General features: G+C 40.2%; 1 protein-coding gene across 1 annotated transcript in view; it reads right to left on the minus strand.

Moving 5' to 3' along the window:
• coro1ca (coronin, actin binding protein, 1Ca) overlaps nucleotides 1–23,332 on the minus strand; it is a 28,972-nt gene that overhangs the window by 3,916 nt on the left and 1,724 nt on the right. Inside the window, exons 2-8 of the mRNA XM_062381992.1 lie at nucleotides 14,003–14,202; nucleotides 3,767–3,889; nucleotides 1,935–2,064; nucleotides 1,579–1,760; nucleotides 1,303–1,422; nucleotides 328–432; nucleotides 25–170 (exon numbers count right to left, since the gene is read on the minus strand). Coding sequence (XP_062237976.1) covers nucleotides 25–170; nucleotides 328–432; nucleotides 1,303–1,422; nucleotides 1,579–1,760; nucleotides 1,935–2,064; nucleotides 3,767–3,889; nucleotides 14,003–14,200 — 1,004 coding nt within the window. The 5' untranslated portion in view covers nucleotides 14,201–14,202. The remainder of the gene's footprint in view (nucleotides 1–24; nucleotides 171–327; nucleotides 433–1,302; nucleotides 1,423–1,578; nucleotides 1,761–1,934; nucleotides 2,065–3,766; nucleotides 3,890–14,002; nucleotides 14,203–23,332) is intronic.

The following is a 23,332-nucleotide window of genomic DNA, read 5'->3' on the forward strand; positions in this document are numbered from 1 at the left end:
TAGATGATGAATAGCTTAGCTTACCTTGCAATTTCGACCTTATTGACATCAAGGCCCCTCTTGGGCATATAGCCCATGCCCCTCTGAGGCTCCTTGGTGACAAAGGTGCTAAGGAAGTGAACATATGGAGCCTCATCTGTGATTTCAAAGTAACGGATGCTGCTGTCTCCCTGAAAAGGAATCATACATTTTACTTCTGTAGCCAATAAAGTGGAAATCTAATTTCCTCATAATATCCCAAAAATGTATGTTGTGCTGTTAATTTTGTATAATTAAGCATAATAATTATGCTTGATTTAAGGTTTGAGGGCCTGAAGGGGAACTTACCTTCCCACAGATGTAAACAATGTTGGTGTCTGGGTCATAGAAGGGCAAGAGCACTCCATTGCTGGAGTCCATTTCATTAACAGTCAGGGGCTCCTCCATGTTGTCCTGTGTGAAAAAAGGGTATTGATAACTTTGTATATGTAGGCCAGAGGAAAAGGTCACTATCTTCAAAAACAGGAAGAAATGGTTGGACTTCTAATAGCTGTGAACATTCTGGTAGATTCCATATAATAAACTTGTGAATGTTTTTTTAAGGGTTATAAGGTTAATCTCACTTTCCTTACCATTTTAAGACAAGGGAAATGTTTTATATTCTGAAAGATATATATTTTTTTTTAATTGAGGAAATACATTAACAGGAAATGAGGTGAATATGATTCCTGACGTCTTTAGAGGAGAAATCCACCAGGGACAAAATCTTTGAAACTGCCAAGAATTCGTTCGTCACAAAAGATGAGCTTAAAACAACTGACATCTAAAATTTAATAACTTTCAGAGAAAATAATCGACTCGCTACAGTAACAGTCAGCTGACTATGTGAAACTGGGTCAGTGAACGGTCTTTGTCCAAACAAACAAAAAATCCATTAAGCAGCCAAATGCTGTTATGTTATAAGGTGGTTATAGGAGAGTGAGGAAAATGCATTTAAAATGTACCACTCACAAAAATGTGATGATTACTTAGAAGCATGGGTGTCATCACTGAGCTTGTTTTGTGTTTACTTCTTGATAATGCTTTAGTGTAAAATATAATAAGAGCAATCCTAAAGCTAACACTAGATAAAATGTATATTGCTCCAAAATACAGTAGTAAATAGTTACATGCTAGCAACGCCCACACCACCACAGTGCCTAACCCTGCAGAAATCTAAACAAAGCCCTGCTCTCAAACTTATTCTTATTCTCTCAATCCCAGTGTTTGGTCAGTAAATCATTGAACAGATCTCGTGCAGTCAGAGTTCATGAAGCAGCTTACCATGTTCCACAAGGATAGCTGTCTCTCACTCATGCGACTGAAACCTGTGGTAAGGATGTTGCCGTCAGCCAGGAAAATGGCCCTCATGGGTCGAGCGCCCTCATGAGCCTTCTCCTTCTCCTGTGAAGTGTAGTTTAGGAGTCAACACGGTTTCCTGAGCACAAGACTCACTGTTTTCTGAACTATTAATTATGTCATCATTTTGTTTAGTTTAACAATGATCATGGTCAAGAATAAAAAGAGAACGTGACAAAGAAATCTTTTAAATCTGCTTACAGCAATGATCTTCTCCTTGCGGGGGTCAATCACACGGATGGACTTGTCCTTGCAGGAGGTGCAGATGAGGCTACCGCTGCGGTTCCAGCTCACGTTGTAAATGACATCAGGGTGCATGTCCTCCAGGGTGATCATGGCCTCACCTGTGCCCACGTTCCAGATGACGATCTGGTTGTCGCAACCTGGCGACAGAGTGAAGTCAAGGTGAGCAGCTCATCACAGTCACGCACAGCATCTGGTCTTTATGGTAGCTAACACCACAATGATATGTTGTAGCTTGAAGTTTAGTGCTAAAATTTAATTGGACCTCAGAGCACTTTAATTCACAGGTTCGAGGACACGGAGAGAGTTGCTACCTGCACTAAGAAGGACATTGCGTGCTGTTGGATGCCATGTGATGATGCCAACACGCTTGGAGTGGCCCTCCAGCACCACCACAGGCTCAGCCATGGAAGTGACGAGGCCATTCTCAGGAATCTGCCACACCTTTGGAGGACATCAACAGGACAGAGGTCAGAAACAGAGAGCAGACAGGAATGATGTCAAACTATTTCAACATACCCAGTTACTGATGAATTGTAGTTACCAAAAAAGACCTGAGGGGGGCAGCAGCAACTAAGAATTCATTGGCATACAACAGGATGTGATTCATGACATAAGGGAGATATGGTAAAATAACCCATATGCCAGCTGCAGTTACTTTACAAACTTGAACCCTAAATTTTAATAATAAGAGTTTATCTACCATTGAGACAAATAGTGGTTCTGATGAAAAGTCTGACCATAAGATTTGGAGATGAGACCAACTTATATCTTGAGGTTTAATTGATACATGAAGGGAGATCTGTAGCCAGTGAGCTGAATGTCATTTAGCAATTTGGATCAAATGAACGCTCTGACATCACCCATCAATTCTTTAGATCAATCCATGTCCAAAGTATGACAGTAATATTTTAGTGCTATCTGCTGGATCGGTCTAGACCAACCACTTTTAGCATGCATATGTTTTATAAGGTTAATTTAAAATGACCTTTGAGTGATGAGAAGTGAGTAAAATTCATTCTTTCCTGTAAAAAACTGGTATAGCAACGTACACATTTTGGTGTACAACTTGACCAGTCTGAGCCCAGACTAGAAAGGGCTCAATCTTCAGTTTCAGATAAATGTATTTTTCATTTTCCCATCCAGCGTCCATGTTGTTTTAATAGCTAATGCACTTGTTCCCATCAGTGTGTAAATGGGCCTGTTTGTAATGAAATAAAACCAGACACATTGGTGGTGCAAGGCTGTCTTAAATCACTGGGAAGCGATTGTGTTTTTGACCAACAAACATCTCGTCTGAAGTCAGTGGCTCAGGGTTTCAATTTTATTTTAAGAGCTCTGTATTAAACATGCACCTACATAGGCGGGTACACAACAACCATACACTGATTGTTATATACACACAAACACAAAGATGGTCTGCTCAAGGGGGATGTAAAATAATGTCTTCTCTTACCTGATACGCCCTTTTATAGCAAGGTGCAAGGGCACAAGGGAATGGCAATCCAACTGGTGTACTGTGTGTTGTGTCCAAAACAGACCTATGATTAACTAAGAGACTAAGAATATTGCTTTTGAACCATGCGCCCGGTACAATTACCTTTTTCCCTACTACTAAACCAGCAAAAGGGGATTTTGACACACCCTCAACATTAATGCAAAATGCTCCTTAGACCATTCACATATAGTTAAAATAGAAGCCCCATTGTTACAAGAACCAGAAGTATTCATGGCTGTTGTCTCTTCTGCAAACATGAAATAAATGACAATGTTTCAGTGTGGATTTAACAGGAAATTTGGACTTTCAGGTGAGAACGTAGTAGCCAAGTAAACAGGCTACAGTCTAATCTCAGCCTTTTACAGCCCAAATAAGGACATATGGAGGCAAGTATAACTAAAGTCTCAAAAAAGTCTGTGACCTCAGCTCAATAAACAGCTAAATCATTCCCCAGCTCTGATTCTTACAACACATATTTGAACCTAATCTAATCCAGAGGGTGAGGTCTGCACCCATCCCTGGGTTACAAGAGTCTGGCTTTTTGCAATAAAAGCATGTAGTCTGTTGTCACTTATTAGCTCAAGAGGGTGTGTGATGTATTTTTCCCCTCAGTGAAGTGATCCGAGTTTAGGTCGAGACAAACTTTACCATCACTGTGCAGTCCTCAGATCCGCTGGCAATGACATGATCATCGTGGGGGCACCAGTCAATGTCCAACACCGGGCCTGTGTGTCCACACACTGAGGGGTAGGATTTGTCAATGCGTCCCGTCTGTAAAGACAAAAGATAAACAACAGAAAGTAATGAGATTAGTCTTAGTCTGGTCCTGCTTAGAGAACATCGTCTGATGGAGGAATGAGCATGTTTTGAAACAAGACAATTACAGTATAATCCTAAACAATCCTAAGGCCCAACTACAAATTAAACACAAGCACGTGTATATATATATATACATACACACACATACATACATAAAATGGAGGTTTTGATTTGATTACAAGTTCTAAGAACATTGTTCGTTGAAGATCAACTGTGTAGAGTCACAAGCTTTGACAGAAAATACGAATCCTACATGAAGTGCTCAAGCCTAGCATGTAATCTGAAATTGAATTTTAAATTGTGAGTCTGGTTTTATTCCCAATTATGAGCACAGAGAAGAACAAATCTTATTGTCCAAATCCAAAGATCAACCCTTGTTTGTCACTGCGTGACCTAGCCAAAAAGAGAGGCTTTAGTTCTATTGGACTTACACAGAAGCAAAGTGAGATTATACTGAGCTCCTATTGGTCCATCCACAGTAATTAAAGAACGTTATTAGTTCTGGCGTCCTGATACAGTACACCCCCCATCCAGCAGATGCAAGGTTTTATACACTATCTCCTTACTTTAAAATGGTAACCCTGAATCAAACACTATATTGTGCTCTTTACATAGCCTGCTTATACAGCTCAGACGACTCAAATAAACCTCTTACGCACAAAAAGAACTAAAAACACATGTAAACACACAAAGTTCACTCAGTTATACTGTGCATCCTCCTCTTACCAATGTGAAGCTTAATGTAATCTCTGAACCCTACGAACTAGGACAACCTGGTTCTCTCTACATGGTGTAGTGACTTGGTAAACCTGTGCTGTAATGGCTGCGGTGTCTGGGACACACCCTGGTCTGTGATAAGTCTGTAGCACCACAGGGATGGAGAAATTATGTCAGTTACTATGGAAAGAGTTGTGCTGCTGCAGCCCTATTTTAAGCATAATGGTTTCCCTTGTGCAAAAAAAGAGAATAACTCACTGCCCACAGCTATTCTGCCATCATCTTGAGAATGGCTACAATAATTCTTTAAGACCAAGTAGTAACTTTAGGAACAGTATATTGAAGAAAGTAAGACAAAACTAGAACCTAACCCTAAACTCACAAGAATGTAACCTTCGACATTTAATAATGTTGGTCCAAACAATGGATGTACACTCTAGTTCCATTTATTATGCAGAACATAGTCACACAGTACATCTCAGAGACTTACAATGTCCATTACTAAAAACACATGGAATTCACCCAAGCAGAAGGACATGTTTTGACAGAGAAGCAGTATTATATGTTATGGAGTGTCCAGGCTAGCCAGACAAATTTGAAATTCTGAGCATTTTTCCACCACCCACAACACGCTGTTACCTGCAACTGCATGTTATGCAATCGTTGGCATTTCTTCACAGACCTTCCATTTCAAATTCTGAATCATGTCTTCTCCCACAGCAACTTACAGATCCTCCACCTGGTGTGGTTATCAAACTTGATGATGATAATTTGAGTACACTAGTATTTATTTGTGATATTGTATATAACAGCTAAATAACTAACTAAATTTGTAGAACAGACTTGTGGTGAATTAACCAGAGCTGCATGAGCTTTATTCACAAAGTATTTTCTACAAAAGGCAAAGCTAATGATGTGAGTAAAGTGATTGTCCCAAAGTTCCAAACAGATCAAGCTCATCCCAAATTCTAAATTATAGCTTTTGTAGCCAAATGATAACATGTTACTTTTAAGGACAGAACTGTCAAGACACATAAATGCAAAAAGCAGCAAATAGAAACCTTTTAGACTCCAAAGCTAAACTAATTGCAGTCAAACATTACAATGTTCAGATTTTCAAAAAGATCAGACCAAACAGATCATCTTCATATGTTCAATTTGGGGGAAATAAAACCCGGGACCATAAGAAGTTGCTGTGGACCTTGGAGGGACAGTTCAGTTTATGGGTGTCATGCGGCTCAGGTAAAAGCCATTCTCTGCTACTGCTATAGAACGTTATGCAGTCTAGCAGAGGACACGGCAAGACTCCTGCTATTAAAGTGAAGAGGTGTGGCCGATATCTCCATATAGCATGATGCATAACTCGAAAGTCATATTCATTTAGACTGAGGAGATGGACTGGCTTTCTACATACAAATCACAGTCTGTGACTCTGTGCTCCATGAAAATATTAGGCCGGTAACAAGTCACCTGACTGACACAGAGTCAGGGCTGTGACACATACTCCAGCTCCAAGTTTAGTGATCAAAGTCCGGTGTATGTGAGAATGAACTCTGTGTGTGTGTGTGTGTGTGTGTGTGTGTGTGTACGTGTAGTATGTGAAAAATCACAAGATCTGTCTAAACCGCACCCTGACTGCTAACCACACCCTGAAATCGGCCCTAAAGCCGAGTGTAAAGAAAGCAGACTTTGACACTGCTGTCAATGGGGATCTATGAGCAATCATGCATCAGATAACATTGACCATAATTAAACATACAAATAGTATGCATTTACAGGCCGATAATGTATTTGTGCATATAAATTTAATCACATGGAAATGTGTATTAAAGCTTAGTTAATAATTTTCCTGCACCTGATTTCCTGAGGTCAGTAGGAACAGGGTTAAAGCAGGAAGTAGGTGTGGCAACAGACACGTCAAACAAACTAATCATTGAGGATGATGGGCAAATAACTCACATATGAGCTATTCCACTTAATTGTCTTTAATAATGCATTTTCACAAAATAAAACATATTATAAACATAATATTATTGACACAGATTAATGCCACTGGTATTCCAGTTATATAATGTAAAACAATGACTATCATTTAAACTTCAGTTGGTGTTGTGCCCTTTTGTCTTCGCTGACGAGAACGAGTGTTTGCGTACTTGTCTCTGGGGTGGATGGTGCATTTATTAAAGGAACATTGATTTTAAGTTCACTCAGCTGCTATTGGGCATTAAACTGACATTCACAACTGTGCTGATGTTTTAACAGATGTTATAGTTATTATAAAACAGAAAAAAGGAGGAGACTGTGCCCCTGAGAGTTTTAGTATATCATCACTGTTTACTCAACACAAACAGTAACGTTTCATTCATCTAAACCTCAGAGTTCAAACTGTGGTGCCGGGAATCTGAGCTTCATTACCAATGCGGAGTTAAAGAATTTTCTTGCATGTAATTAGAAGAGTGTAAACATAACATTGCTGATAAGCACATGCTCATGTTCTATGTCTGCCCTTGCAGAGGCCTGGATGTCAGAACCCAAAGACTTAGACAACCTATTGTATCAGTGTTTGACCTCAGAGGTTTTGAAACTTCCCAGCACATCTCTCATGTCAGACATACTACAAAGACTTCTACATGACCTCTTACATTGGATTCAGTTAACAATTATCTATCAACACATTTTTTTAATCACCAACATTAGCTCAACAATATTAATTCCTTTATTTACAAATTAATCGTATCTGCTCTGGATGACTTGTTTCAATTAACCATGACGCCCCAGTAACACTTGAATTAAGCTGTGGAGCTCGACCTCCTGATCAACCCAGGCATGGCAGAGGAAACGACAGTTCGACCAGAGAGAGACGCGTTCTTTACATTCCACACCTCGGCCCAAGGGACTTCTGGTATGTGTATGGCTAATGAGAGCAAAGGTCTGCCAGGGTGCCAAATACAGCACTCTGAGGTGATAATGGTGTTTGTATCTGATATGCATGATACAGATTTCAGGGTTTTAAGAACCAACACAAGTGAATCTTGGATCAAGCATCTGACAACACGATACACAAGGCATATGGAGTGAGATCTCAAGGGGATGAAGACTCCTCGAGCCAGGTCAGGCAAGGTTATCAGGGTTTCCTTTGCATAACATACCTCCAGTATTATGTATAACCCAAAATAATGTTTTGATGAGAACCCTAGAGTATCAATTTAAGGTGTTATTCGCTGGGAAAAAAAGAAATGTAATTGATATTTTAAAGTAAATTTACTGCACAAGAAAGAGGTGTCCACCCAAACACAACTGAAACTTAATTCAGTGGTTCAGCAGTGATGGTTCAGGAACAGTTGCAGATTTAAAATCTGAGAAGTGATGACTCGGATAGTCTTCTATCAGGAGTATCAGACAGTCATCAACTGTGGGATGAGTGTGTGCTAGAATGTGTCATGGGTTCTATTAGATAATTTCCCACAGACACAAACGCACACACAGTTACTCATTGCCCCTTGCTTGTCTTTTGATGTCGTAGCAGATCCTGCCATCTTTGTGATTTTGTACCATATATAACAACAGGCAAAAGCTTCTTGTAACGTCTAAAGGCCGAATTATAGTCCTGCGACTGCAACCGCGGAAGGCCACGCAGTTGCATCGACGGACTCGTTTTGGTATATGCTTCCCTTACTTGTTGCGTGTGTTGCAACGCAATTCACTGCCAGAACACTAGGCGGAGTAACGTTTTTTGTTGAAGACAAAACAGACAAAGAAGAGACGTCTTCGTCAACTGTTTATTTACGTCACCACTCTGGCACCTCATAGCCTATTTCTGGCGGACAAATCGGCCAGTCAGTGACGGGTTATACAAGTGCTCTTCTGCCAAGTGCTCATCTATTTGGTCCATATTCGTTCTTCTCAATCTTCCGTGATTTACGCGTATTATGGGGCAGGAAACCGGAAACTAGACTCCGGACGGGATGTAGTAAGCCGTCCAATCACAAGCCTTGCGGGCTGCGTGAGGCTCGCGTCGTTTTGTCGTAAAGTTAGAAAAATTGGCGGATGCACGCAAGCCGCTAGAGGGCACGAAAGGGGCGTGCTTGCGTGCGTGCATACAACCAGACTATAATTCTGCCTTAAGTTTGGGTTTTGGTTTTTAGGACTCGACAGTACTTTTGTGGTTGTCGTCTGTAGACTCTCTCCATGCTGTTTGACATGATTTTTGCATAGGTAGTAGAAGATGTGAGTCAGACTTTTCATCCCAAAACCATGTTTGGTCTATGAAACAGTGGTTGCCCCTCTTTGGTACGAGCAGCGTGTTTTGTCTTGGTCAGATTCCTCCTCTTCTATAAAACCTTGTGCTGTGTCATGTTCTCCTCCATGTTTGTGTTGCCTTTTTTTAATTCCCTTTTGGAAGAACATGATGCATTGTTCAAGTGATGAACAATATTGCTGTCAAGACTTATTTGCATCTGAACCACAAGAAGTAGCATCAAAATGAGATGGTAGACTTTTGCCAAATATTGTCTTACTGCAAAGCTCTTTTGTTTCGCAAAAAGATCAGAAGATCTTGCAGCGAAGCAGACAGGTGAACAGGTATGTAGCTGTTATACACTTTTATAACAGCTTCAAAATTGGGCTTTAACAGACTAAACTAGCCAAGCAAGAAAATCCTCTCCATGGTAACCACCCTCCAGGTACAGGAAACGTGCTCAGTAAGGCATGGAATATATAAGTGAGCATAATTTTGTCTCGAACAAGGGGAAAAAATTAAAAACACCCACACCAATGGCATAGGGTTAACCACAGCAGCTGAATACCTAACATGTTCAGAACCACACTACAGACATCTGTATCCTCCGAGAGGAATGTCTGAGGCCTAGAAAACAACTGGTTGCATAGCAACAAGTAAGACTGCAGAAAATGGGGAAAAACACAGTGATAGATACAAAGCACAACAATGAAACACACACAAAAAAATGGATGAACAAGATTCCCTCAAGGCAAGAGGGGACATTCTTCTCATTCACACAAGACGTCAGCACACTTCATTTCCTTGCAGCTCAACATGTGATTCACACATGCACACTTCTAAAGGGCCTACAATGTCTGCTGCCCAGTGCTGCTCATAGCTCCATGGAAATTTCCACTTGAACAAGTCTGTATGGTGGAGACAAACAGCTGAGGCAGTAGCAGCAGCATTGCCCCCTCTTCCGGAACCTTTTCTTAAGATTTACAACCTTTGTATGATTAGTCACGAACAATACAACTCAGCACACTTCTGTTTGAGCGGAAACATGAGCTGTATATAGCTGAAGAGATTAAGTAGACTAACCTATACACAGATACACTGCAGTGAAGTACACTTTTGGTACAGTTACTGAAATAATCTTGGTCAAAAGATACATTCCTGAAATTGTGTCCTTTATTTCTGAAAATATTTGAGACAACTATTTCAAATTATAAAATATTTAGGGCAGGCAGAGTTCTATCCAAGTGCTCCTGCAGCACACAATTAGGCAGGAACAATACATGATGGATTCCTCATAGTCCAAAAGCATGATTAGCCAGTGGCTGGCTACTAATGACAGATGACAGAGACAAAACATTTCCCAGTAATTCTATAGTCCTAGCAATAGCTTCAAGAACGTACTGTAATATAGAAGGACATCTAGTGGGTCACTGACTCCTGTCATCTCTTTGAGATCACTCTGAATGAACCTTGTATTCCCATGCAGTTAAGGATTCCCTCTGTCTCAAGTGTTTTCACATCTTCCTACTTTCTCCACAGTGCCTGCTGTGATACAGTCCAGCACCTGTGGCATTAAATAAATTCAGGTGGAGAGGCACGACGCATATGACAGAAAACACATTTTTAGAAAAAGAACTTGAAACCAATCGAAGGCGACCCACCCGAAGAGATTATTTTCTGATTTCATCTGCCAATTTACTGAATTGTGCAACAACAGTAATTATATTAATATTTGCTCTTATGCTGTCAAATGCATCAAATGGCTGAGAATGGCATGTTTACAAATCATCTCTTAAATAAAAAGGTTCCCAGCTAAAAATAAGGTTATTTAACAGCAAGCTTTCATGTTCTCACAGCTCTATATTAATAGCTTATTATTATTATTCAGTAATCCAGACTGATCAATGATTATTATATATATATTAAATAATCTGTTGACTGTATTAGTATAACATTACAGAACAAATATATTATATATGGGCCTAGAATTCAATGAATGACTCTTTGACAGAGACAACATCTGACTTCAACCTAGTTCTCTCGTCTTAACCGCTCTTCATATTTCAGCCTATCCCAGAATTCACATGTGTACCGACACTGCGTGAAGCAGCCAATGGCAGGGCAGAGAGGAAATGGTCTTGGAAGGCTGTCAGGCAGGGAGCAGTGAATGACCATATATGGTAAAATCTGCAGTCAGCAGGACTGAGCTGCAGAGGCAACGGAGCAATATAGAGATCTGGAACACACAATGACCAAAGTATGACCAAAGACCCCAGATATCATGCACAAGCAGTGCATTTTTGTGTGAAGTGCAGCTAAGTAAAGCAGCAAAGTGGTGTATGGAAGACAGAAGAGAAATAATGTGTCACTGTGCACACACCCAGGATTTACAAACGGCAAAGGTTGAGCGCTGGATGAATGGTGCATTGAAGGGTTGACTCCAAATCTCACACACCTCACACACTTCCCTTCTCTTACGCTGAGCGGACAGAGGAATTATAAGGATTTTTTTTTTTTTTTCACTGAATACTTGCTAGCTGCATTCACGCCCACTGCTTCCTTCATATGGAAATCAGGGAATAAATTAGCAGGCATCCAGCTAAGAAAGAGAAAGGGGGAGATTGAAAGCATGAGGGAAGGAACTGACATGTGTTGAGCTGGACATCTGATGCCCTCTCTATAAATCCCTGTGTTCTTACAAGAGGAAGCAACAATACTAGAGGCTGTGCTGAGTCACGGCAGCGTGCCACACAAACCTCAGCCTAGTGAGTCACACAGCTCCACAGGCTGACGACCCTAAATGAGGTGCAGACCTCAGGTCAGGTCAAAGACCCACAACAGCAACCTCTGAACTCCAGAATATGTTTTTCCATCGATCTCATGGCGAATACAGTTCTTACAAAGTACATTTTCCTGAATATAAGCAGAGGAAGCACAATGCTTTTTTGAGGGCTAATAATCTCAACCATTACCCTACAGTTATTGCATCACTACAACAATTATGGTGCACAGTTGCATATGGTTTAATTGTGAAGGGGGAGGGAGCATCATCACACTTCTGCCTCCCCCAGTCGAAGTGTGGTAATGACAAAGGGCTGTGCTGGGAGTAAGCGTGGGACAAAGGCCCTGAGCAGCTGTCTGCCCACAGAGACCGTGAGCAACACAGCACAGGCAGATGGATAAGCTGGACAGATGCCCTCTCACATTAGGGATGGAAAGGGGTTTGAGGGTGGGGGCGTTTAAGGGATGTGTGTCAGAGCAACCAAATTAAACGAGACCCAAGCGATTCAGATTTCAACTGTCCTTCAAATCAAGCAGAATTTTACTCCCACGGCAAAGCCAAGTCTGTCAGATGATAAATTAAAAACAGACACAGTCGCAACTATAGAAGAAAGAAAAGCACATTGATTGATTTACACAAACTGTTAAGACAGTTTCTAAGTAAGCAGGAACATCATAATCTGTTTTATTCAGTTTATTAGAAATCATCCCAGGCACTGAGAGTAACTCTGTAATAAGAGTCCTCTGCAGTGAAGTCTTTCCAGACCTGCATTTCCAGATGGACTTTCCTGGTCAGAAAAAGTCATTTGAAAAAAACATGATAAATTCCAAAAATAGATGTTAAAAGAAAATTAAGATTCCCATTGATTTAACATCTGAAAATTATGTTCATATATGCCATTTCTCCTTAATGTTAGGCTGCAAAATTGGTTTGGTGGCAATGTATACTTTGGCCTTGCCCAAAGTTGGACTGTACACAGAACACTACAGTTCAAAAATAACGTGGTATTTCCCTTTCGGATCCAGCTTCCTAATGCGTGGCCTGTAGAAAGGAGGAAATCACTATATCTGGAGGATTAGTCTGTGTCACGCCTGCCAGCTCGAATGTGGGAAGATCAAAAAAAAAAATAAAGGTCTCTTTTAATCGGTCACTTGAGGAAATTGCTGGAGGTTTGGTCTGCACATAAACACCTCAGTCTCACACCACTTCTTAATTCAGTAGTGAAGGTAGACTTTGTTCAGCAGACTCACTGTACTGGAACACAGCCCGCAGAGGGCAGCTCATTCAAACACAGACACAGAGGAGTGTGAAACAAGTCAAGCTCATAGCTCACCTCCAGTACAAGCTCAGTATGAATGAGGTGCTGAGAGGCGTAATCTGTGTGATGACAGGCCGAAGGATCACTCCCCTAAGCCAGAGGCTTCTCCGATGACATGGCAGTGTACTGGTGTACACTAATTACAGGCCCAGGTTGGATCTGTCAACAGTTTTGCAATACTTATGCCACTAACAGTGTCAGGACCTGCCACTTGGCCATCGCATGGAGTGACAAACAGAAACAGCAGCAGCCAGCATTTGACAATTATCAACCATAATGGCACCCAGGGGCTCACCGGAGGATGTGCCAGAGTCCTGTGATAGATTCAGTCTGGCCTCTATTACACTTTAATAAGGCCAATTATGACAGCAGGGGTTAAAACAAAAAGGAAGGGACATATTCACAGAGCCTACTTGTTTACAACCAAACACTCTTAAAATGCTGCACTGCCCTACCCAAGAGCCCTTCTAGTTCAAGTGGAATGATCCTTATATGGAGGTGTGAATCAGGCAATCCTTTACTCCAGGGCTTTGGACGAGTTTCTGTTGTACAAATGAGGGTGTGTGACGCAGCTCCCAGGTAACATTAAGGTAGCCTGACATGTAGAGGCAGCAGCCCTGCTTGTTAGAGGTAGAGTCTTCAATGCAAGTTATTATATGGTGTACACAAAAAACAGGAAGTAGGCTTGTAAATGTCTTTATGAATTTCAATTCTCTCCCCATTGTATGAACTTACATTAATATTCATTAGAATGCGATATCTCAGATGGCAGTTTTTTTCTGGGGGGTGGGGGGCATGAAATAATCACTCATTAATCGTAATCTAGGTAAAAGTTTGAAATAATCGTGACATTGATTTAAATTCATCTCGCCCAGCCCTATCTAGAAGTAGTGAATGCATTCCTACTTAGAGATCCTGTTTCTCTCCACCTGGTTGTCTGGTGTGTTCTGTATAAAATACAGTGATTATTCACTTTGGCATTTATTACTACATGATACACAATAAACTCACCTTGTGTAGGGGGAGAACGAGGAAGGCTCCACCACCACTGGCCTCAATGATTATGGCAACAAATTTGGGATTGACTGCACAGAAGGAGCTGTCCCATGTGACCCTTGAAACCCGGATATCATCGTAGCACGCGTCATTTTTCACCGTCTGGCCAAAGACGTGACGGAATTTGCTCGACCGTACAACACCACGTTTCATATCTGTGGAAGGAACAGAGAATAGGATTAAAACCACAAATAGTCACAAGATAACAGGTATACAGCGCGGAAGCCAGCAATATGACATGTGTATTTTAGCAGCTTGAAAGAACCATTAACATCTCATCCGTACAAAGTAAAGCTGTTGTAACACAACAAGATCATGTGCGTTTTTTTCCCACAACACATTCCCCGTCCAGATGTGTTTGATTCTCTCCCTCTGAGGGTGTTTTGCAACAAACCACTCCTATTTACTACTCCAACAGGTCTCCCTGGGATTTCAAAGATAAAGCAATATATATATATATAAAAAATATATATAATATATATATGTAAATTAACATATGATTTGATTTCAAATGACTTGAAACTGTTTTTTCATCTTCCATTGTGCCAAATATAAACATCTGAAATACTAAGATGCTTTATCTATGAAACACTTAGATAGAGCCACTTCCAAAGGAAAATAGGACATACTCAATCCAAACAAAAACAGACTTTGTAGCTGGTTCAGCTAAAATCCTCAACAAGACAAGAATCTGCTGGCAGACAGGAGAGCTTTAGAAAACAAGCCCATTCAAAAGCTACAAGTCCCACTACTCCGCTAACAATAACAGAGAACTTCCAAAGATAATGGAAAGCTGGCCAGATAAACGGCCAGAATGACGTCCAATCTAACCTGCAACCTCGAGAAGACTAAAGCTATTTAGCAGTATTTTGAACATTTGAAACAAACGTTATTATTTTTTTTTTTTTTTTAATCAGCTCATGGTAACAGTTCCCAGACTGAATTTCCAACATGACCAAAGCCCTGCACAGGATGTGAGACATGTTTTCGAGGTGGTTTTCCATTGTGTGTATGTGTGTGTAAAAGAGAGAAGGACAGAGAGAGCATAAGTGCAGCAAGAGAGGCTCATATGGCGTGTTTCAAACAGCACAAGATTGCAAAACAAGCAAAACAAGCAGGAAGTTCTTCCTGTTGGGATGTGGGCGTGTCCCAGCTAGACATTTTCGAAAATACGTCAGCCAATACAACTATTTACCTTTTCAGATTTCTAAACCCGTTGGGCTCAAAGACAAATTTCTTGATGGATTCCTCATAGTCCAAAAGCATGATTAGCCAGTGGCTGGCTACTAATGACAGATGACAGAGACAAAACATTTCCCAGTAATTCTATAGTCCTAGCAATAGCTTCAAGAACGTACTGTAATATAGAAGAACATCTAGTGGGTCACTGACTCCTGTCATCTCATTGGTGAGATCACTCTGAATGAACCTTGTATTCCCATGCAGTTAAGGATTCCCTCTGTCTCAAGTGTTTTCACATCTTCCTACTGTCTCCACAGTGCCTGCTGTGATACAGTCCAGCACCTGTGGCATTAAATAAATTATCAGGTGGAGAGGCACGACGCATATGACAGAAAACACATTTTTAGAAAAAGAACTTGGAACCAATCGAAGGCGACCCACCCGAAGAGATTATTTTCTAGTTGTGGGAGAGAAAAAAAAACACTGGATTCATTTTGAAAGCAAGAAATTAACTAAAAAATTAAACTTAAAAAAAATATATATATATTGGCATGCCAGAATCAGGCTTTTGTCATTACTGAGAAAACCTTACATAACAAATGGGATGAGCTGTCGATTCTTACTTAATATTCCTTATTTGACAGATGAATCGAAAAACATGCTTGTTAATGGTGCAAGCAGAAACGGACGCTGCTGCCTGTTATTGTTGGAGTGCAGGTTTTTAAACTCTGTTAACCATGATTCTTTATTTACAGCTGTTAATATTTATATTATGTGCACAATCATTTTAAGCCTTTACTCTTATTCAACTGTCCTGACATACACAAGGCAGCTGTCACATATGTACTCTGCGAAAATACCATCTCCTGGTGTGCTAAGGAACTTGAGTCTTCACAGCTTAATACTCCAGGTCTTTCTACAATAGACCAAATATTTTACAGAACAGATAGATTCGGGGTGATTTTACCGTAAAAAGTTGTTTAGTTGCTGATCCAAGATTTATTTGTTTGCTGCTTTGTATGACAAGAAATTCTCAAAGACCAGTGAGGTGACTGTTGCACTAACCTCCTTAATATCATTTCTTTACCTGATTCAATTAGGCAATTATATGATGAAAACCCTTTTAAAATGGCATATTGAATTGTATGGTATTGAGAAACAAATTCCAATGGTATTGGGGCAACTATGGAGAGTTGCTTGCCAATATCTTTGAATGCTCATCATGGATGATGACCTTTAGATATCCACCAAGGTGTTGAATGACTAAGGCATGCTGAATTTCATAGTGAAAGTTGTGTTTAGTAGAGCCAAAGTCCACTTCATGCTGTGAACACTGCATTGGTGTTTGTTTGGCTGCAATCTGTCTCCAAGGCATGCTGCTTAGCAACAACAGGGAAACATCAAACTAGACAAAAAGTACACAATACCAAAGTAAGAAATGCTAACATAATTGGTTAACTTGCCATGTATGTTATAGATGCAGGAGAGCTATATATGGTGTGTTATCACCATAATAGTTCGACTAGCCCTGGCAGAACCATCACTGCATTCTTGACCTGTGTCCGGGCCTGCAGAAAGATCTCAAGCCCCAGTATTTGTAAGCGTACCGTTTTAACAACCAACCACTCTGAGGATAAAATATCAGGACTAGTTCTACACCAATATGCTGAAAAACTATACCGAATTGCAATGTGACCTATGAGGTAGTCACCAAAACAACACATCAGGTCAGGATTTCCCACAAAAGTTGGAAATACACAAGTTAAGTTGAATTAGTTTTGAACAGAGTGTCTAACCATTGTTAGAACTTTTTGTACAACGTGTAAGAATAGCCGTGCATAAACTAGATTGCCGAAACATGAAACCTTTATGGAGAGGGCTGGGCTGTATCAGCGTACACACTGCAGGTCAGAGCAGACTGGGTGGGGTTGCAGCTGATTATGCAATACTGGGTTTTGGTGAATGAAGGAAAGGAAAAAAGGAAAATTACATCCAAATTCACTTTTGGACGGAAAGCATTTATTTTTATACTGTATTTATGTGAGCATTATTGCACTTGGACATAAAACTATTGCTGTCATGGACTAGAACTCAAATCAGACTCAAGTATAAATGCTGATAGCTTCAGGCTGAACATAAACCTGAAATCATTTTTAATAACGGATCTGTCAACCCATACAGAACTTTCTCAATGGTTTCAAACACATCTTACCACCCTGCCTGGGAAGGTAAATCCTAACCTCCACAATGGTCAAATGCCAAACCAACAACTCCCTTATCCCACAGGACTCTTACGTAAGGACATCACTATCCCTTACTCGCACCTGATGAGCCGAGCCTGAAACAAGTAAGCTTCCGAAAATATGAATGCTTGGGTTGTAGTCAGGACTATAACATTATTTTATGATTTTGTGGAAACAGACAGGTTTTAAAAGACAGCAAAAAAAGGACCACAAGCGGAGGCCTCACCCTAAACGACCCCATTCCAGTCAGCCTCCTGCAGCTACTATATAAAGTCCAGATTCAAAAGGAAATTTATATGACAAAGAAAACCTCAAAATAACTAAAAGAACTAAACAGAGGACTCGACAGTGATGCTTAAAATGTGTGGTTTTTATTACCCATCGTCATCTCAAAAGATAAGAACCATAGGAAAATGATTATTACTTCTGTATGCAACCATATCAACAAGGGCTGTGTGAAGCACTGAAAGGCTGGCCCTAGTCAGACAGACTAAACTAAGCACGTCACATACACACTCACCTTGGGGAAATGCTACACTACTCCGTGGCACTCTACTGAGATTTACAGTTAACTGATCGAGCTCTAATTCAAGCAAGGATCTGTTGGGCAAATCAGATGAAAGGAAAGCTATGTAACTTATTGCCACTTCCACCAGTTACCAGAGCTGACTCTGATGTGCAGAGACAACAGGAGAACCCCACAGCCTGAGGAAACGACAACAGGACGAGGGACCGCAGTGACACAGTTTTTAGCATCCTTGTCTGTATTCCTTCTATAATCTTCTCTTAACTCACATCTGATTGTTCTATTGAGGAAATGTGGGTCTTTTGGCAAGCAGAGTGCTGTACCTCACTTTCATTGGTTTTTCATTTCCTTGTTATATAAAGAAAGAAGTCTTGTTTTACATTAAAATGTGTTACTTTGCTAAATTTAAGCTCTATACATTTGATTGTGCTTGTGTTTTCTTTGAATCTAAATAACAGACAATTGTACACAGTTACACAACAGTACAAAAAGACAAATGAACAACAGAACTCAACTTTCATCCTTGAGTTTGAACTCTTGTGCTAGGCCATGGAAGGTTCGCCTCTCATTTGTACCTCAGAGTTACAGAACAGATTGCTATCTTCCATTAAATCACCGGAAAATCGTTTTGCTCTGACATAAGGCTGCAAAAGAGCTACAGAGGAAAAGTAAAAAAAAAAAACATTATTGAGGGTTCATGTTTTAAGTCTTTAAAACTGGGGTATTCACCCTTTGGAAAGCAACTTAATGGCATATCCTCAGAAATAGGAGACATTTAATACTGCCTATCCCTGCCACGTTCAATTATGTTCACACATTCCAATTACGACATGGAGCCACCCCATTCTGCCAACAGATATTTGTACTCCAACGGGTTTCTCATTGTCAGGCTTGCACTATATTATTACACTTCATTGTCCCACCCTCAAAATAAAGACAATTGACAGAGACGTCAGAAGACAAACCTTGGTCTTCACATCCAAGATAATTCTGGAAAAGGACGAGATTAACTAAACTGCTTCACTATCAGTTCTCCACTATGTCACTCTCAGTTCTCCACTATGGCAGATAACCAGTCAAACCCGGATTGGAACCAAATTGCCTGTTACAGTTCTGAGAAACTAAAAAGAGAACATTAGACAAGTTTGAACATTATTCTTAAATGCAAAGTCTAAAAATAGTCACATTTTTCACCATCGTGAAGTTGAGGGAGCGAAACTATCCCTGATGTTGAGTTTTATAATGTTTTTGATGAGTGAGATGTGACATAACATGAAAATCCCAGCCACAAATCAGGATGAGCGGATGTACAAGAGGGAGGGGCAGCAGAATTAGAGCTGAAAGCCTCTAAACAGTCTCAAAGGCAGTTATTTTAGAAAACTGCTATATGCTGTGAACCACTACTGTATGCTCTGTGTTATGAGTGGCAAAAAGGCTTTAATGATTTTTTTTGATCACAACATTTATTCCCGAATCGATATTTATTATTTACACTGGCCTAGTGGTATAACAGCTAGAAGCTAAAGGTTAGCAGGTTAGCCTGTGAGCATCTGATGGAGAATGGTAGAGCTGTTGGTTGGTTCAAGAGGAGCTTTGTCACAGTCATATTGAATAAATCCTCATATTCAATGGTGGATTTATTATAATATATTATTGTATTATCTAACCTAAAGCCCTTTAGCCTAAAGACCTGTTAAAAGGTCTTACTAATATTTAAGCATGGCTTTAAAAACAGATTCAAGGGGTTGGTGGAAATTATGTTGCAGTAATAAAACTCTAAAACATGGACTGATGTGTGATGTGCACTGCTTTTAGGAAAAGGGATTGATTGTACCAAACTTTAGTGATAGTATAGAATAATGTTGCCCCAGTCCTACTGTATATGCATGAAAGTGTCTATTACTTCTTCATTGGCCCAGTGCGGTTATTCCTGAGGTTTTTAACCTAGAGCGTTATTGACTGTAATGTTTACAGAAAATAGACCTGTTCTTCAAAAAACAGGTTGAACTGGTCTAGGCAGAGGCCCATCCTTCATCCCACAGCCTCTTAGTGCCGCCAGGGATAAACACTTCCAACAGAGATAAGTCATCTTGAAGGCTGCAAGAGAGGTATTTTATCTTTCATTCAGTTACTATACCATAACCAACATTGAACAATTTCAGCACTAGAAAATACACTTTGCTGTTATAAGCACAAAAATCATTTTGACTGCAAAATGAATTTGATTTGTTTTACCATATTTGTCAAGTTGATCACAATCCGAAATTTGTCTGATCTGGAGCCATTTATCTTTAAAGCTGCAGCCTGAAGCTGGGGTCATTGGCGTGTGATTGTGTGTGCCCTCTGCGGGCACACACAATCAGTAAATAAAACAAAGCTCAGCCATGTATCGCAACAGGTCTTATCTGCTATGGATTTCATTTTGCAAGTCCTTTGTCTTTGCTTTCCATCGTTTTTCTCATTGTCGCCTTTTCTGCAATGCTAGCGTCATCTTGGTAGCTACAGCTGGCCATTCAGGTAAAATACGTCTTTCAAAAAAGGTAGGCTAATTCCTACACTACTGGGGGTATTGTATGTATACATACACAGAGTATTTGGGCTGCATGCAAAGCTAAAATATGCTTGTCCACAGACATTTACAGTAATTAAAACACAGTTCACCCGTTAATGTTAACATTTTATAAGGTTTGCACAAACAGTTTAAGACTTGACTACTGGGGCGTAATTTGATCAAGATTCGTGACTTTTGGCACATCTGAATTGGTTGTAATTTATTCCGGTGGCACTTTCCCAGTGTTGGTGAAGTTAACATGACTGTCAAATGACGCATAGAACTATCCTTGTCTAAGAATGAACTACAACAATAAACAATGATGCATGATGACCAGTTCATATTCCTTAATTCATGGGCAAGTTTGAATTGTAGTGCTAATGCATATGCAACTAAAATAATGTTGAAATAATTACAATACTTATTAAGATGTTGATTGCGATGGAAAGGACTGAAGCTTTCAAAGAATTTGGATCAGCGCTACACTCTACATTATGTCAGATGCTTTATTGTTGTTATTTTAGAGACATAACTGTCGTTGATGGTCACAGACTTTTCTTTCCCACACTTTGCTACCCACGCCACCCCTCGCACCCACACACCAGCGATGTCGCCTCACTGCTCTCCATACACTGGCTGCCTTTTTGCCTTTTGTCACCAAGACTGCATGAGACGCCACCTAAATCCCCTTCCTGTAACCAAGGCCACGGACCACCATTGTAATCAGATTCCAGCTACATTCCAGTGCATTTTGCAACAATGAGATAAGGTGCAGTTTTTTCACCATTTTCCAACCGCAAATGATCTTGCAGTCTGCGGTCTGCTCAGTTTAAATGCAACTGGAACACAATACATTATGCACCACTGTATGTGTGGTACTTTGTAGAGGAAATGAGATTTGCAGACATGAGAATAATATGACTGAAGATCCAGCTTCGTAAAACATAGACAATAAATTACTGGCTCCAATCAAAAGCATGCAAGTGTGCCATCAAATGACTAGGTTTTGCCAACTTCAGGGAAAAAACAGACCCCTCAGATTAACATGGAAACACATACTTGTCAGAAACTGTCTGTTGAGCATGAAGTAGAACATGCCTTGACCTGTGCTTGAGCACTAACCCCTTCTTTCAACTTTCTATCACTTTCTGTGCTGCAAGACTTAATGCGCTAAATCCTAAACTTCTTATCCTGCTTAAAAGTCAAAGTTTAATAGGAGACCACTTTAAAATCCTATAAAATTACTCACCACAGGAAAAGCATCAGTTTAGAGGATTGTTTGTTTGTAGAGCTACTTTTATATATGCATCCACTCAAATCAAACCTAACAACTGCCTGGTTTTTTCAAGCAGCTTTCCTATCAGACATTGACTAAACAAATCTAAAAGAAAAGAGGACAAAAGAACTAATCTGATTATTAATCATTGACTCTTAAACATTACAGCATGAGAGTACAAAGCATGATCCTTCCTCTTCCTGATCAGTTACTTCCCCCTCCCCCAGAGAGCAAAGCACAAACCACTGCTCCATTTCAGCAGATGTTGTCAGCTGTGGTGGGAATGACCAGTGGAAGAAATAGTGCGTCTGCATGAATCCGCTGGAATTGCTTAGCTATAAAGTTAAAAAGGGGGAGGTTCAAAATAACAGAGTACATCTGAACTTCAAGAATGATTGAGAGTTCAAGCAAATCCAGCAAATGTTTTTTTCCTGGTATCAAAAGATTAGCTTTGATCAATTTATATATACAAAACTTCATCTACATTCTGCTTGTGGTTTAATAAATGAAGGGAATTGGCTTATTTTTGGATTCACCTTTTTGTATATTATTCAAGAAGATTTTTTGATGTCGTTATTTCCTGTTTGTGATTTGTGCATTTTCCCAAAACACTGCGATAAGTCTATTGGTACAGTCAGTGGGTTGTGTCAGTGTGCAGACAATTAGCGGCACAGATTTATACATGTGATCCTCTTCAGCCAACGGGCTGGTACAAACAAACAAACAGAGAAGGACACTAATATGCTAAGCAGGTGGTTAGATAATGCGATTTTTCTTTCCATGTTTCTTAAAATAAACTCCAGAATGCTATGTGTGTCGGGGTAAATGAACCTGAAGTAAAACCAAAACATGTAGGAATTTACAAACTGTAGTTTTTTATTCTGAAGGTTTCTGTCCTGTCAAGTCCTCTTGAAAAATGCAGTGAGATAACAGCATCTTGTGCAGACAGGACCAAACACAAAATGAGGTATGTCAGACATGTTGAAAGAATGGGATCTATGTTTCCAAATGAGAAGCAGAGGCCAAGCTATTGACTATAAATAAGGTTGCTGATTATTCCTGCAAAAAATGATGTTAAACCTAACCACCAGGAGGGATAAACTACTTTCTCTTCAATATACATATTATTTAATCCGCAAAATAAAGCCCAAGCTCGGACTGCTACTTCTAAACCTGCAATGAACAGTGAGATGGCCAGCAGGGAACAGATGGACTTAACCTGACCTTCCTTAAGAAAGATTGAATACATTTTATGGATATGCTGGACTATTGGAGGTTCATGATATTCTCGCAAACCGATTCAAAATGCACACCACAGTTCACCACAGTCCACATAAGAGTGTCTTGCCACAGCAGATAGGAACCAAGCACCCCCTTACATCTCATGCTTAGTTTCCCTCTGCTTCCTGACCCACTTCCTCTTTCAGCCCAGGCACAGGAAGGCAGGCTTCTCTCTTCTAAAGACCCTGCAGTGCCGCACAACCAGCAGAGGTGGGTGCGTCTGGAA

The sequence above is a fragment of the Platichthys flesus genome, chromosome 3 (genome assembly GCF_949316205.1).
Source record: "Platichthys flesus chromosome 3, fPlaFle2.1, whole genome shotgun sequence".
Classification (NCBI taxonomy): Eukaryota; Metazoa; Chordata; class Actinopteri; order Pleuronectiformes; family Pleuronectidae; genus Platichthys; species Platichthys flesus.